The 17,161-nt window shown below is 43.4% G+C and overlaps 1 protein-coding gene across 2 annotated transcripts in view; it reads left to right on the forward strand.

The window, feature by feature from the left end:
* Positions 1–626: 626 nt before the first annotated feature.
* The window catches only part of LOC140385067 (septin-7), a 155,433-nt gene continuing 138,898 nt past the window's right edge, over positions 627–17,161 (forward strand). For both annotated transcript variants that reach the window (XM_072466868.1, XM_072466869.1), the window contains exon 1: positions 627–724. In XM_072466868.1, the coding sequence (XP_072322969.1) occupies positions 715–724 (10 nt within the window). In that variant the 5' untranslated portion in view covers positions 627–714. The remainder of the gene's footprint in view (positions 725–17,161) is intronic.

Here is a 17,161-nt window from a genome sequence, read left to right on the forward strand (position 1 = left end):
CACACTGAATTACCCCTTAATTGGGAAGAATAGAATTGGGTATTAAAAATTTATATTAAAAAATAAAACTATATTAAGCATATAATACATGTTGGTACTGAAAATGAAACACCAGGTAAGATCGCGAAGAAAGTTGATTAAAAAAAGCACTGAGCAAACACTTTGACATGTCCTGCTGTGCTCATGAACAATTGTGCTGAAACCATTGTACAATGCATTATTTTGATTAGCTTGAACACCACATTGACATTGTGATTATATTTGAATTCTAACTTTGTATCCCCATTTTCTTTTCATGCTCTGCTGGATGATGCTGGTTCTTACACTCCCATCTTGTTTTGAATTCCCCTCGCTATGCCATGTGGATATTTCATTACCATCTGAAATGCTGAACCTGTGGCTTTCCAACTTTCACAACGCAGCGGTAAGTATCTGAAGCTGCGCGTTAGTTTTTAATACCTCTGTACATTATTGAAGTGGCTGGTTTCCTTGGGCTTGTAATAAGATTACAGTTCAGAACTTTTCTACATACGAATTGTGGATTTAAGTTGATTCACTTCTGCTCTCGAGTGTGTTCTTTCCTGCTGTCAGTACTATAAATTTATTGGCTTTCTGTTACAGCAACAAAAGAATCTTGAAGGATATGTGGGTTTTGCAAACCTTCCAAATCAAGTGTACAGAAAGTCTGTGAAAAGGGGATTTGAATTTACATTGATGGTTGTCGGTAAGTGATTCAAAATTTATTCAATTCAGAGATTCTTATTATGTCATTTACTTTGTCCTTTGTAAAAGCAAACTGATGAGAAATGGTCTTGAGAACTCTTTGATATCTTAGAGGACACAGACAATCGGATGTGATCTTTAACTGTAAAGACCAAAATATCCCCAGCTCATTTTCTCAGCATGTGGCAAATTGACCGAGTTTACTGGAGGTGCTCTCGTTGATTCAGAACCCTTGGTTTAAGGAAGATAAAAATCATTCATGAATATGTGGTTATCAGGTGAGAGCACTAACATGATTGTCTGTTGAACCCTCTATGGTCAGGTAATCTGACAACCCTGTGTCTGCAAGAGCTGTACCCCAGCAGTAGTCAGTGGCAACAGACGGAAAGATGGAGAAAACTGAACTAGAGGGGAAGAATGGCTTCTCAGGATACATTCTGTTGCAAAAAGGGGATTTGAGTCCTGTGAAAAAGTATTCGGACAATTGTGCAGGAGTGAAGTTGGTCTTAATGTTTGTAAAGTGAACATTTTATTACAGAATTATTGTCAAATCTGCTGAAGTTAGATATTTCCTGGTTATGGGTTGTAGTAGACATCCTCTGACTCTGCTATAACAGAAGAGCTGATGAAAACTGACAGAATGGGTTGTCACTCCTTCAAAGCAATATTCAAGGCAACTTCAGATTTCAGTCAATATTTCATGTCAAGCTACTGGCAACATATCATGTGATTTAAAAAAAAAAAATCAAACTATGTCAGGGTAAATAAATTCAGGTATTGTATTGTTATTGTCAATGTGTACTGAAGATTGTCCTGCGTACAGTCCAGACAGATCATTCCATACATGAAATAAAACATAGGGCATAGATAAATGCAAAATGTAAATACATAGACAGGTGAAGCATACAGGAGTGCTTGACTCAGTAGAGAAGATGTGTGAAGGGATCAGATCAGTTCATAAGAGGGTCATTCAGGAGTCTGGTAACAGCGGGGAAGAAGCTTTTTTTGAATATGTTAGTGTGTTCTCAGACTTTTGTATCTCCTGCCCGATGGAAGAAGTTGGAAGAGTGAGTAAGCCGGGTGGGAGGGGTCTTTGATTATGCTGCCCACTTTCCCAAGGCAGCAGGAGGTGCAGGCAGTGTCAATTATATTATCATGATATTTATTGATCTAAAATTTGCAGTAGTAATGACAATGAAGTTGGCCATGTCTCATGAAACTGGCAGCAACATCTAGAGACTCAAGTCGCTGTTAATAATTCCATGCTTCTCCATAGGGTTCACTATTGATGAAAACTTGCCCTTTTGCTTTTTGGTCCCATTGTAACCCTGGCTAAAAGGGTATACCTTGTTGATTTGGGTTTTTAAAGGAATGCTAAGGTAGTATGAGGTTAGAAACAGGAAAGGAGAGGTCACCCTGTTGGGAGTTTTCTATAGGCCGCCGAAAAGTTCCAGAGATGTAGAGGAAAGGATTGCAAAGATGATTCTGGATAGGAGCGAAAGCAACTGGGTAGTTGTTTTCGGGGATTTTAACTTTCCAAATATTGACTGGAAACGCTATAGTTCGAGTACTTTAGATGGGTCCGTTTTTGTCCAATGTGTGCAGGATGGTTTCCTGACACAGTATGTAGATAGGCCAACACGAGGCGAGGCCACATTGGATTTGTTACTGGGTAACGAACCAGGACAGGTGTTAGATTTGGAGGTAGGTGAGCACTTTGGTGATAGTGACCACAATTCGATTAAGTTTACTTTAGCAATGGAAAAGGATAGGTATATACCTCCGGGCAAGAGTTATAGCTGGGGGAAAGGCAATTATGATGCGATGAGGCAAGACTTAGGATGCATAGGATGGGGAAGGAAACTGCAGGGAATGGGCACAATTGAAATGTGGAGCTTGTTCAAGGAATAGCTACTGCGTGTCCTTGATAAGTATGTACCTGTCAGGCAGGGAGGAAGTGGTCGAGTGAGGGAACCGTGGTTTACTAAAGTAGTTGAATCACTTGTCAAGAGTAAGAAGGAGGCTTATGTAAAGATGAGACGTGAAGGTTCAGTTCGGGCGCTCGAGAGTTACAAGTTAGCTACGAAGGACCTAAAGAGAGAGCTAAGAGGAGCCAGGAGGGGACATGAGAAGTCTTTGGCAGGTAGGATCAAGGATAACCCTAAAGCTTCCTATAGGTATGTCAGGAATAAAAGAATGACTAGGGTAAGAGTAGGGCCAGTCAAGGACAGTAGTGGGAAGTTGTGCGTGGAGTCCGAGGAGATAGGAGAGATGCAAAATGAATATTTTTCGTCAGTATTCACACAGGAAAAAGACAATGTTGTCGAGGAGAATACTGAGATACAGGCTACTAGACTAGAAGGGCTTGAGGTTCATAAGGAGGAGGTGTTAGCAATTCTGGAAAGTGTGAAAATAGATAAGTCCCAGGGGCCGGATGGGATTTATCCTAGGATTCTCTGGGAAGCTAGGGAGGAGATTGCTGAGCCTTTGGCTTTGATCTTTATGGCGTCATTGTCTACAGGAATAGTGCCAGAAGACTGGAGGATGGCAAATGTTGTCTCCTTGTTCAAGACGGGGAGTAGAGACAGCCCCGGTAACTATAGACCAGTGAGCCTTACTTCTGTTGTGGGCAAAGTCTTTTAAAGGTTTATAAGAGATAGGATTTATAATCATCTAGAAAGGGATAATTTGATTAGGGATAGTCAACACAGTTTTGTGAAGGGTAGGTCGTGCCTCATAAACCTTATTGAGTTCTTTGAAAAGATGACCAAACAGGTGGACGAGGGTAAAGCAGTTGATGTGGTGTATATGGATTTCAATAAAGCGTTTGATAAGGTTCCCTATGGTAGGCTATTGCAGAAAATACGAAGGCATGGGATTCAGGGTGATTTAGCAGTTTGGATCAGAAATTGGCTAGATGGAAGAAGACAAAGGGTGGTGGTTGATGGGAAATGTTCAGCCTGGAGTTCAGTTACTAGTGGTGTACCACAAGGATCTGTTTTGGGGCCACTGCTGTTTGTCATTTTTATAAATGACCTGGAGATGGGCGTAGAAGGATGGGTGAGTAAATTTGCAGATGACACTAAAGTCGGTGGAGTTGTGGACAGTGCGGAAGGATGTTGCAGGTTACAGAGGAATATGGATAAGCTGCAGAGCTGGGCTGAGAGGTGGCAAATGGAGTTTAATGCAGAAATGTGTGAGGTGATTCATTTTGGAAGGAATAACAGGAATACAGAGTACTGGGCTAATGGTAAGATTCTTGGCAGTGTGGATGAGCAGAGAGATCTCGGTGTCCATGTACATAGATCCCTGAAAGTTGCCACCCAGGTTGAGAGGGTTGTTAAGAAGGCGTACGGTGTGTTAGCTTTTATTGGTAGAGGGATTGAGTTTCGGAGCCATGAGGTCATGTTGCAGCTGTACAAAACTCTGGTGCGGCCGCATTTGGAGTATTGTGTGCAGTTCTGGTCGCCGCATTATAGGAATGATGTGGAAGCATTGTAAAGGGTGCAGAGGAGATTTACCAGGATGTTGCCTGGTATGGAGGGAAGATCGTATGAGGAAAGGCTGAGGGACTTGAGGCTGTTGTCGTTAGAGAGAAGGTTAAGAGATGACTTAATTGAGGCATACAAGATGATCAGAGGATTAGATAGGGTGGACAGTGAGAGTCTTTTTCCTCGGATGGTGATGGCTAGCACGAGGGGACGTAGCTTTAAATTGAGGGGAGATAGATATAAGACAGATGTCAGAGGTAGGTTCTTTACTCAGAGTAGTAAGGGTGTGGAATGCCCTGCCTGCAACAGTAGTGGACTTGCCAACATTAGGCATTTAAATGGTCATTGGATAAACATATGGATGATAAGGGAATAGTGTAGATGGGCTTTAGATTGGTTTCACAGGTCGGCGCAACATGGATGGCCGAAGGGCCTGTACTGCGCTGTAATGTTCTATGTTCTAAGTTCACAGTTACTGCTGACCGGCCCCAGTGGCCCTTTGGAGTAATTTGATATTTGTTGCGTGTCAGATTCTCCATTGTGATAAAATTCAAATAATTTGAAATATCAAAAATATTTATGCTACCTTAGGCCCCTTATGTATACATTGATTATTTATATCCCTCCCAAGTTAAATTAAAAGGAAAAATACTATCCGAGTATGCTCAAGTGTGATTGGCTGTTTATCTTCCTTGGCAACATCAATATTGCCGGTGTCTGAGATTCCCTTAAATGTGCCACATTTAAACTGATGTCAGGAAAGGAGAAATGCATACCACACGAGATCAGTGGATCGCTGAACGGCTTTCTTCGAGCAGCAGTGGTATTGTCAGTTTCATTGACTGCAAAGTCCAAGCCACTGTATTGAACATTTCTGAAACATTTACTGTGTTGAGGTTATCGCCAAACCAGCACATGGGATGCACAGAATGCCATCATGTTACAGAATATTGGTTGGATTTGTCACATCTTTTTCTTGAGATGCTGCAGAATTCTAAAATCCCCCAAGGATATTTGGGGCTTTTTGCACGACCTCACTTTGCTGCAATTATTTTTATTTTTTAATTCATTTTTTTCACAATTTAAAGTACCTAATTAATTTTTTTCCAATTAAGGGGCGATTTAGCGTGGCCAATCCACCTAACCTGCACATCTTTGGCTTGTGGGGGTGAAACACATGCAAACATGTGGAGAATGTGCAAACTCCACACGGGCAGTGACCCAGAGCCGGAATCGAACCTGGGACCTCGGTGCTGTGAGGCAGCAGTGCTAACCCACTGCGCCACCGTGCTGCCCTCTTTGCTGCAATTATATTCCTCTCAACAGATGCTGATTTTTTTTTTCTTTGATTCCATTCACCCAAGTCTTAATCCTCGTGAGGAAGCTGAGGAATACAAACAAAACTGTGTTCCTACACCTCGGACTGCAGCAGTTCAAGAAGGCAGTTAACCACCATAAGACATAGGAGCGGAAGTAAGGCCATTCGGCCCATTGAGTCCACTCCACCATTCAATCATGGCTGATTTCAACTCCATTTCCCCGCTCTCTCCATAGCCCTTAATTCCTCGAGAAATCAAGAATTTATCAACTTCTGTCTTAAAGACACTCAACGTCCCGGCCTCCACTGCCCTCTGTGGCAATGAATTCCACAGACCCACCACTCTCTGGCTGAAGAAATTTCTCCTCATCTCTGTTCTAAAGTGACTCCCTTTTATTCTAAGGCTGTGCCCCCGGGTCCTAGTCTCCCCTGCTAATGGAAACAACTTCCCTACGTTTGCCCTATTTAAGCCATTCATTATCTTGTAAGTTTCTATTAGATCTCCCCTCAACCTCCTAAACTCCAATGAATATAATCCCAGGATCCTCAGACATTCATCGTATGTTAGGCCTACCATTCCTGGGATCACCCATGTGAATCTCCGCTGGACCCGCTCCAGTGCCTTCCTGAGGTGTGGGGCCCAAAATTGCTCTCAGTATTCTAAATGGGGCCTAACTAGTGCTTTATAAAGCTTCAGAAGTACATCCCTGCTTTTATATTCCAAGCCTCCTGAGATAAATTACAACATTGCATTTGCTTTCTTAATTACGGACTCAACCTGCAAGTTTACCTTTAGAGAATCCTGGACCTTGAGGGCAACTAGGGATGGGCAATAAATGCTGGCTGTGTCAGCAATGCCCACGTCCTGTAAATTAATAATAAAATAAAAAGTCTACTAACATATACTGGTTGGGCCAATGGCCTCTTTCTGAGCTGTTCTGTGTAGCACTATTACAAACTTTGTAAAACCATTTGGGTGTATTTCATTTTGCACATCTCGGTATCATTGGAACAGAAAGACGATAAATCAAAGAAAACATCTCCAGTTCAAATGAATTGTGAGGATGCAGGCTGGGATTTGATAACTGAGGCAGATCATTACAATAATGGTCGAACATTTATCCTTGGGCAGACTGAACTCATTAGTTTTTTTGGAAATGGAGCTATTTTGTTTGACATGTTTATCTTAACCTTTTGAGACTGGACAATGGCTTTACCCTGTGGGAATGTAACTCTGGTATACCTGCATGTTACACTCGAATATTTGCTGAATTATTTTTGTCGTGGTTGTCTGGTTGTACTGTCCACTGGATGGATTTGTCATGTTTCTTAAGTATTCAAGAAATACAAGTATTATATCATAATTAAAGACTGTTGAGGGCAATATTCTGAATGTCATGTATGTGTGTGTGCATATACATATAAAACTGGGTATCATAATATAAAACAGTCACTGATTAATCAAATAAATAATTCAGGAGAAACTTCACCCTGAGTGGTTGGAGCGTGGAACCTGCTACCATGAGGTTTAGCTGAGGCGAATAGCATAGTAAATTCATTCAAGGTAAAGCTTTTTTATTCATTCATTGTAGGTGTTGTTGACGGGGGCAATATTTATGCCATTCCCTTTGAGAATGTGGTGGTGAAACATTGCGGTCAGTAAGGCAGTGCTGTGAAATAATAATTTTTATCAGTGTCACAAGTAGGCTTACATGAAGTTACTGTAAAAATCCCCTAGTCGCCACACTCTGGCCCCTTTTCGGGTACACTGAGAAAAATTCAGAATGTCCAATTCACCTAACAAGCACATCTTTCGGGACTTGTGGGAGGAAACCCACACAGACACTGGGAGAACGTGCAGACTCCGCACAGACAGTGACGCAAGCCGGGAATCGAACCTGGGACCTGGCGCCGTGAAGCAACGGTGCTAACCACTGTGCTACCATGCCGCAGGAGTTGCAGCATTTTCTTTCACTATCAGTAAAGGAAAGGTGACATGTTTCAAAGCCGGGAATGGTGTGCACCTTGGAGTTTATGGGTGCTGGTGTTCCAATCCACTTGCTACCCCTTTCCCTCCGAAGTGGGAGAGGTCAACGATTTGTGAGGTGCTGTTGCAGACATGACAAATGACTAATGTATCTTGTAAATGGTACACACTGCAGCAAAAATGGGTGGTCGGGGTGTGAATCAAGTGGGCTGTTTTGTCTTGGATAGTGTTGAGCTTCATGTGTTGTTGGAGCTACGCTAACCCATGCAATTGTTAAGTATTCCACCACATTCCTGACCTGTGCCCTGTAGATGGTGGGTAAGTTTTGGTAGGGCAGGGGTGACTTGCTGCAGAATATCCTGCCATTGCACTGCTTAGGCAGTCTGTGCTTATATGGCTGGCCCTGTTCAGTTTCTGTTCAATGGTGACCTCCCCTGAGATGTTGATAGTGGGGTATTCAGTGATTGCAATGCCGTTGAATGTGGAGAGTAGTTTCTGTTGGAGATCGTCATTGCCAGGCTCTTGGCAGCATAAATGTTACTTACCATTGAGCAACCCATGAATGTTGTCTTGGTCAAGCTTGCAGCTTTACTGTGAGTTGCAAATGGAACTGAATACCGTGTCAATATGTCACCTTTCGTTGGTTCAGAAGTGGAACAGGTTGATTCAACAAGCACAAGTGATGGAAAAACATGCTGATTGTTTTTGACTTTGTTGGCAGATTTGTGTTGGTTTTGGAAAATCCAGAATTTTCATACCTGTATTTTGCGCAAGTTTATGCTGAATTTATTTAACAATTGTATTTTGTAGCGACTGGTCAACATGTGGTGGGCGCATCCTTTTGGCCAATGCCTTTCCTGTTGCTTGTAGTTGATTGAACCCAGGTGTGTTAGAATTGAGCTATTTCGATGCTGGTTGGATTTGGCATTGCACTGTGTAGTTCCAATATAATTTTCCAAGCAATTTACTAAATTGGTTTGTTTTGGGGCAGCATATCGAAATACTTTAGCATCAGTACTGCCTCTATAAATTCTCAAACCAGTAGCTTGCAGCATAAATGCGTGATTAGTATGATTTAGCAAGGAAGCAAAGTCGTGGCAGATTCAAGTGCAAATGCCTCATTGTCAGGCTAGGAGTCAACATGTGTACTGAGCAATGGCCGTGTCTGTGGAGAAGATTTCTGAGAAGCAGTTTTAGTTGGTATCGTTCCACCCGACTTAACTTTGATTTTTTGCAGTTCCTGAAGGAAGGCTGAGAAATGTGCAGAATGAACATTCCCTGAAATATCTTGTTTTGTACAAGATCCAAATCTATTTCTGGAATCTCCACACTTTGGACAAATTGCAAATGTTTGAGTTTAGTTTGGGACCTAGACAGGCCTTTGGCTGCCTGCTGCATTTCCAGCCATGTCGATGACCTGATCTGGCTGCACACATTTACTTACTGGCAACTGATTGAAGTCAAATAATTGAGGGAAACTAGATTGATGTGAATCCTCATGGGTATTTAGGTTGTGGTAGAAGTTGTGGTAGTGGTCAATAAGTTGGCTTTTAAAATTAAAAAAAAAAAATCATCAGTCCAGGTTTCATTGAGCTCAAGTGTTTCAAATCATGAAAGAATGGGATCTGATGGGTAGAAGCAAATTGCTTTCAATAATTGAGGGGTTAAGAGTTAGGGGCCAAGATTTAGAATATAGGGGAGGAATATCCTGTTGGGAGACTGTGGAGTTTACTTCCAGGGTTAGTGGCTGAGCCAGAAGTGGACGCTATTATTAGTTTGGACAGGATTGGAGGGGTATGGGAATTGATAAATGTGATTATAATGAGTGGGGGGTCATGGGGAATGCACAGTGGGGCCTTGCGATCCTCGGCCAGACCTTAACAGTTGCTAGGACACTGGACATAAACCCCAATGTTTAATTTAATTTGTAAGACTAAGGAAGGGATACTTGCTCCAGGAGTGATTCCACGCACAAATAGAGATGGTATATTGAAACAAAGTCTATTACTAACTTTAACCTCATAAAGAAATGGCTTACAATTACCAGTTAAACTATGTTATACAATGAATCAATCTTAACTGCGATCTTTATCTCCACTCAAGCAAAACCCATCTCGGGTCCAAATCCACTTTTGAATAAACTTAGCCGACCCAGAAATACTTGCTGTAAAGAGATGTCTTGGATACCCCACTTTGAGAAAGCGATATCGTTCAAGATCCAGCTTGCAGATTCTTGCCTGTTTCAGAGTATTTAAACTGCCAGTCTGAGAAATTGCTCCCATCCTGTCCCCAGCCAAAACTTAAACTGAAGTGAAAATCCCAAACCTGAATTCTTCAGCCCTGGCACCTCCCATTAACTGCATCTTACTGAGCTGAGCACACAGTCTCTAATTATCTGCTCCCCAGGGAACCCTCTTAATATAAACAAAATTCAATTAGTCCAACTTCAGCAAGCAATATCCATGGCTGGAATTAATTATGACATTTTATGATGCTTTAATTGTACCTATGTTTCCAAAACACCTAGCTGCCTTTCAAACCAGGATATTTAAAAACATGACTGCAGCAGTCACACACACTAACCCAGGTTTTTAACCCTTACTGCACAAACTACATAGTAATACAATATATCTGCAATTCCACAGACCGGGGATATAGAGGCCGTTGGAGTCTGAGGTCTATTGCTACCCCAAATGATCTATTTGCAGTAGATTTCCCATTCAACGTAGTATCATTCTGGTGCCTCGGGCTCAGCTACCTGCTGCATAACTGACGTTTCTTTCACTTCAGCCTGGATGTTAGATATCATCCTAGTGGTTGGGCCACTGAACAGGCAACCCAGAGACATAGGATGTTGTGAAACTGAATTAACAAATCTGCTAATTTGTGGACCGGGAGCAAAACATTCTGCCATCTCGGCTCTCCATGTGTGATTCCAATCCCGTTCTCTGAGTGACTCTTAATGCCCTGAGGTTGACTAGGAAAAAACACAGCATGCCGCCTCATTGCAGCCACCCACACTCCAGGAACACATTTTAGAAAAGATGCAAATGCCAAGAAGAGATAAAATATTCCATCTGCTTGTGGTGACAATCTTTTTCTTTTCAAATAAATTGGCAACAAAAGGGCATGATTTCCAGTCTTTTATGCGAGAACAACAGTTTGTCTTTTTTTTAACTCCGCTTTGTTTTAAGCAGAAATCAAATTTTCCCAACACAAAATGGTGCAAACGTATTTTCCTTGGCAGAGATCTCTTTTACTGGGTGGAGAAACTTCCTGCTTTTATAGGTTGTACTATGTCACAATTCTGATGTTGAGTAACTTGAAGTGAAGGAAAACAAAATTGGAATATTTGCTGGTTGAACAATAGCTGTTAACTGGTTCCAAGCGAGTGGTTTATGGATTAATGTACAGATACAGTTTGGAAGGAACAGGTTTGACACACTGCCCTTTTATCCAATTGTTTTGGTTATGCTTCTTAACAGCTGCATGTCTTTTTAAAATAAATTTATAGAGTATCCAATTATTTTTTTCCAATGAAGGGGCAATTTAGCATGGCAATGCACCTAACCTGCACATCTTTGGGTTGTGGGGGTGAAACCCACGCAGACATGGGGAGAATGTGCAAACTCCACACGGACAGTGACCGAGGGCCGGGATTTGAACCCGGGTCCTCAGCGCCGTAGGCAGCAATGCTAACCATCGTGCCGCAGCTGCATGTCTGTATAGCACTGTGTCCAAGAGGGAAACTTTTCTATTGTGAACAAATAACGTAAAATCCATTTTGGCTCTGAATTTGTCAGTCAAGTTCTGCCCAGAATTTGTCAGATTCTCCAGGTTAATTGTTTCACTACAAACTGCCATTCTGGCCACTCAACTTTACAACATTCCTTAATCTGGAATAATGGGCAACTGAGTTACTGACTTCAATATTTCTTCGTTGTTGTACTGTTGGGGGAAATGGATTAGGGGGTATGTATTTTTCTCTGATTTGTTCAAGGATTTTTAAACTGGAATCAGGCTCTCGCTCACCAAGGTTAAAATAAAATCAAAATGCTGCGGATGCTGGAAGTCCGAAAAACAGAAAACGTTGGAAATACTCAGCAGGTCTGGCAGCACATGTAGAGGGAAAGTTTTTTCTTAAAGTACCTAATTCATTTCTTTTTGCAATTAAGGGGCCATATAGCGTGGCCAATCCACCTACCCTGCACATTTTTGGGTTATGGGGGTGAGACCCACGCAGACATGGGGAGAATGTACAAACTCCACACGGACAGTGACCCAGAGCCGGGATCGAATCCGGGACCTCAGCGCCATAGGCAGCAGTGCTAACCACTGTGCCACCGTGCCGCCCCTGGAGAGAAACAAATATAATGTTTTGAATCCGGTTGACTTCTTCAGATCTTTCTGCCTCTTCAGTTCTGAAGCAGAGTTATATGGACTCAACGTTAACACTGTTTCACTCTCCACAGGTGCTGCCAGACCTGAGTTTTTGCAGCATTTTCTTTTTCCTTTCCCCAACCTTTACCAGATGAGAACTGTAGGTTGGCTAGTGGATTGTGTATATCTGGCTGTCTCTCTTTACAGCCTGTGTTTGGACTGTATTTGTTCCTGGCACAGTTGACATGCAGTCATTGGAATTTGAGCAGCAAACAAATTAATGTTTACTTTTAGTTTTAACGCCAAATTGAATATTATTTTCACTGAAACATGTGAGCTGTATAAATTGTGAGAAACACAATCGGATAGAAAGTAAAAGAAAAAGACTTTTATTTCAATCGAATCCTTTGGGTCCCCAGCACATCTCTCACAACTTCAGCTAATTAAGCAATTATGAAGTGTGGACACTGTTGCAATGTACCTGATTGTCATGGTAATCACTGCCATTCACCTACACTGTTATGTATACCTCATCCTGCTTACCTATGACACTCTGAGGTGTATCCTCCTTTGTCCAAAGATTTTTCTGTTTATAATTGACGAGTTGCCCTTTATGTTGACTTTAAAATGGGGATCTTTGGCTCTGATAAAATGTTGAAGCTTTCTGCAAAGAAGGGTTGTTAAGAATTGCATAAAATGACTTTCACTTGTGAAAATTGAATACTGTAACCTTGTTGAACAGAGGGGTGATGTGCAATGCTGTTGAATACCACCACCCAGCTTCAGTTTCTTTGTTCCTGGTATCTGCCAAGCTGCTGAAATGAGGTTCAGTGCTTGTTTCCCCACTCATTGGTGGTGGAGGCAAGTTGGATGGTAGTTTTGAGGTGCTCAGGTGCCCTTCCTAACCCATTCTGCTTTTTTGTCTCTGGGCGAATGCAAGGTGCGTGCAAAGGGATAAACGAACATGATAAAACCAGCAAATCTCGAAGAACCATTGTCTTGTCTCTGAGACGGGCATTGAGGAGATGTGTGACACAATTGCTACAATTATATAGGCTTTGATGTGACCACACAAGTATTGGCATGTCGTTTTAATCTACGGTCTAATATCTTTAAAAAAAAAGGACACATTTAGATTGCATGTGATACAGTGAAGGTTTCTGGGATGAGAATGTTGGTGTATGGTGGACTGAGTAAACTGAGCCAATACTCTGGAGTTTGGAAGAATGAGAGGGAACGTCATCGAAACGTGCAAGATTCTGAAGGAGCTTCACAGGGTAGACACCAATGTTATTTCCCTCTTGTGGGTCATCTGAACACAAAGCCCAGTCTCCATAAGGTGCTGATTATTGTGGACTGAGATAAGGAAATGATGCTTCATTGAGGCGTATGAATCTTTGGAATTTTCTATTCGTATCTAATAGACTTTGTTGATGGGTGTTAAATACCCAGTAGTTTTAAGATAATAAGGTGAACAGGTGTTGATTAGTTAAGTATACCTGTGCGAGCATAAAAAGTCAACCAGCACTCTGTGTCCGGTGTATAAAAAGGCAGCCGGCACTGGGTGTCCGGGGAGTGGAGAAATAAACTGTGGGGTAAACAGTAAATATTGTGTGCAGTTTTAGTCCCAGAAAAGGAAAGATATAAATGCATTGGAAGCAGTACCAGATTGATGCCTGGAATTAAAGCGTTGTCTTATAAGGAAGGTTAGACAGACTGGGCTTGTTTCTGCTGGAGTTTAGGAGAGTGAGGGGTGACTTGATTGAAGTTTATAAGATCCTGAATGGCCTCAACCAGGTTAATGTGGAAAGGATGTTTCCACTTGTGGGCGAGTCCAGAATGAGGCGGCACTATTTTAATATTAGGGGTCATCCTTTTAGGACCGAGGTGAAGAGAAATGTTTCTGAAGATCTTATCGAATGGCAGAGCAGGGTTGAGGGGCCGAATGGCGGAGCAGGGTTGAGGGGCCGAATGGCGGAGCAGGGTTGAGGGGCCGAATGGCGGAGCAGGGTTGAGGGGCCGAATGGCGGAGCAGGGTTGAGGGGCCGAATGGCGGAGCAGGGTTGAGGGGCCGAATGGCGGAGCAGGGTTGAGGGGCCGAATGGCGGAGCAGGGTTGAGGGGCCGAATGGCGGAGCAGGGTTGAGGGGCCGAATGGCGGAGCAGGGTTGAGGGGCCGAATGGCGGAGCAGGGTTCAGGGGGCGAATGGCGGAGCAGGGTTGAGGGGGCGAATGGCGGAGCAGGGTTGAGGGGACGAATGGCGGAGCAGGGTTGAGGGGACGAATGGCGGAGCAGGGTTGAGGGGACGAATGGCGGAGCAGGGTTGAGGGGACGAATGGCGGAGCAGGGTTGAGGGGATGAATGGCCTACTTCTCCTGTTTCATATGTTTGAATGTATGGGGTATTTTTTTTTTGAGAGAAAACTGTAATTGGAGACTTTCAAGAAAGATAAATGAAACCACGTATAAGGTGGCAAGATATGATTTTCCATCACGTTTGTGTTACAGAACTTTGGTATCAATGAAAAAATTAATTTGTTATGTGGACACTGATTGCGTTTTTACTGAAAGGAAAGCAAGCGATGGCTTGGACACTTTCGCTTCCTGTCAGGAGGAAGATACTCCGCAACATGTTCTCTGAACGAGATGCTCAAAAACTGTGAAGGTGGTTTGGACATTGTTAAAATTCATGGATAAAATGTGAGATGGTTTAGTGAATGCCGACGAGGCTTGGTCTGATTTTGATAAATTTTGTGAAATGGATGATTCTTCCAAAGAGGAAAAGATCTTGGAGTTCAACCAACAATATACACGCTTGTAGCAATTTCACTTGGAAATTCCTAGATCAGTAATTACCTTTAAAATATTGGACTGTCAGGATGTCAACCATAGGCCCTTGGTTTTAACGGGAGTTATATTCAAGGGGAGAGAAATGCTTTTGGATCAAATGTACAAAGCCTTTTTAAAAATAAAATAAATAAATAAATAAATTCTGGGAAAGAATTCATTTCCGTCTGCTTTTCTGGTGCAAGTGGGCTTGTTGGCAATGGTATCAAAGAGGCTACAGTGCTAGCAGCATTTCAGGACCGTTCAAATATAGAGTCCCAAATGTCGGTACAAAAGAAGAGTTACAAGCCAAGTATGAAGATAGAGACCCTATTGAGAGCTATAACAGTTGGTGGGGTTGGAAAGTGTTGGAGGCTGGTCAGGAAGTGACTTGGAATCATTGAGTCTGGAGGTAATGAGCATAAATAGGAGTTTAGCCCATTGAGACAAATAGAATTGAGCGATTATACAGAGATTGAAACAGGTGACCGATGGCATGGATAAGTGGTTAGAAACTCATTTCAGGGCAACACGGTGGCGCAATGGTTAGCACTGCTGCCTCACAGTGCTGAGGACCCGGGTTCCATCCAGGCCCCGGGTCACTGTCCATGTGAAATTTGCACATTCGCCCTGTGTTTGCGTGGGTCTCACCCCCACAACCCAAAGATGTGCAAGTTAGGTTGATTGGCCACGCTAAATTGACCCTTAACCATGGCTAACAAGGGAAATCAGGGATAGTGTTCAAGCTAAAGCGGAGGCATATCAATTGGCCAGAGAAAGTAGCAAGCCTGAGGTCTGGGAGAAATTTAAAAGTCAACAGAGGACAAAGGGTTTAATTCGGAAGGGGAAAATAAAATATAAGAGTAAGCTTGCAGAAAACCTAAAAACTGACTGCAAAAGCTTCTATGGATATGTGAAGAGAAAAAGACTGATGAAGACAAATGTAGGTCCCTGACAGTTAGAATCAGGTGAATTCAAAATGGGCAACAAAGAGATAGCAGACAAATACTTTGGATTTGTCTTCACTAAGAAGGATACAAAAAAACTTCCGGAAATACTCGGCGACAGAGGGTCTAGCATGAAGGAGGAACCGAAGGAAATACATTTAAAAAAAAAAAAATGTATCACCCAACCATGCTGCTACCCCAGGTGGCGATGCCGACCGCCACACCAGTAAAATTCGCAGCCGTGCAATCAGAGAGGCGAAGGCCAAAACACCGGCCTTTCTCCTCTCCATGAGCTCCATCTTCCCTGAGACCCCAAATATCGCCACCTAAGGGTCTGGGTCCACCTCCTCCACTATCCAGGCTAAGATCACAAACACTCCCGCCCAGAATCTTTTTGCAACCCCAGACTGGTGAACCCTTCCTCCAAATACAGATCCCTCACTTTGACGAGCCTCACTTCCCTCCACCTCCTGTACAACACTATCCATCCCCCCCCGGCTCAAACTCATGATTCTCACCCAGCGGAGTTAGCACTGACATCCCTTCCACCCTAAAATGTCTCCTCAACTGATTCCATTCCTTCACTGTGGACTGCTCCACCGGGCTCCTTACTACTCTGAGCCATTGGCCACGCTGCCGTCACCATAGCCCTCAAACTAGACCCCTTACAAGATTCCTCCTCCATCCTAACCCACTCTACCCCTTCTCCTTCCCACCACCGCCGCACCTTGTCCACATTCGCCACCCAATAATGAAGCAAGTTTGGCAACGCCAACCCCCTGCTGCCTCTGCCTCTGTAGCAGGGTCCTCCCCGCACTCGGCACCTTCCCCGCCTATACAAAGTCAGAAATGATCGTGCCCACTTTCTGAAAAAAGGCCATCGGTATAAAGATCGGGACAGCCTGAAAGATAAACAAGAACATCGACAGAATAATCATTTTCACCACTTGGACCTTCCCTGCCAGCGTTAAGCGCAGTGCATCCCACCTCTGAAGATCCTCCCTAGCCTCTTCCACCATCTTCGTTAAGTTCCACTTATGGAGCCCCATCCATTCTCTCGCAACCTGAATCCCCAAATACCTAAACTTATCCTTTGCTACCGTAAATGGCATCCCCCCACCCCCCCCCCCCCCTCTAAATTAGCCCGCTGTGCCAGCTCATTCACCAGGAATACCTCGCTTTTCCCTACATTCTGCTTGTACCCTGAGATTCCTCCACACCGCCCAAGCAGGCCCATAATCCTTTCCGTACTCTCCAACGGATCCAAAACATACAGCAAAGGTCATCGGCAGAGAGCGAAACCCGATGCCCCTTCTGTCCCTTCATAATCCCCGCCTCTCTGCCGACCCCTGAGAGCCATCGCCAATGGCTCCATGGCCAGCGCAAACAGCAGCAGTGACAGCGGACACCCCTGCCTCATACCCCTGTGTAAGTCAAAGCTTTGTGAGCTCATATCATTTGTCCTCACCCTCGCTTTGGTGCCACATACA

This window comes from Scyliorhinus torazame, chromosome 11, assembly GCF_047496885.1.
Source record: "Scyliorhinus torazame isolate Kashiwa2021f chromosome 11, sScyTor2.1, whole genome shotgun sequence".
In the NCBI taxonomy this organism is placed as follows: domain Eukaryota; kingdom Metazoa; phylum Chordata; class Chondrichthyes; order Carcharhiniformes; family Scyliorhinidae; genus Scyliorhinus; species Scyliorhinus torazame.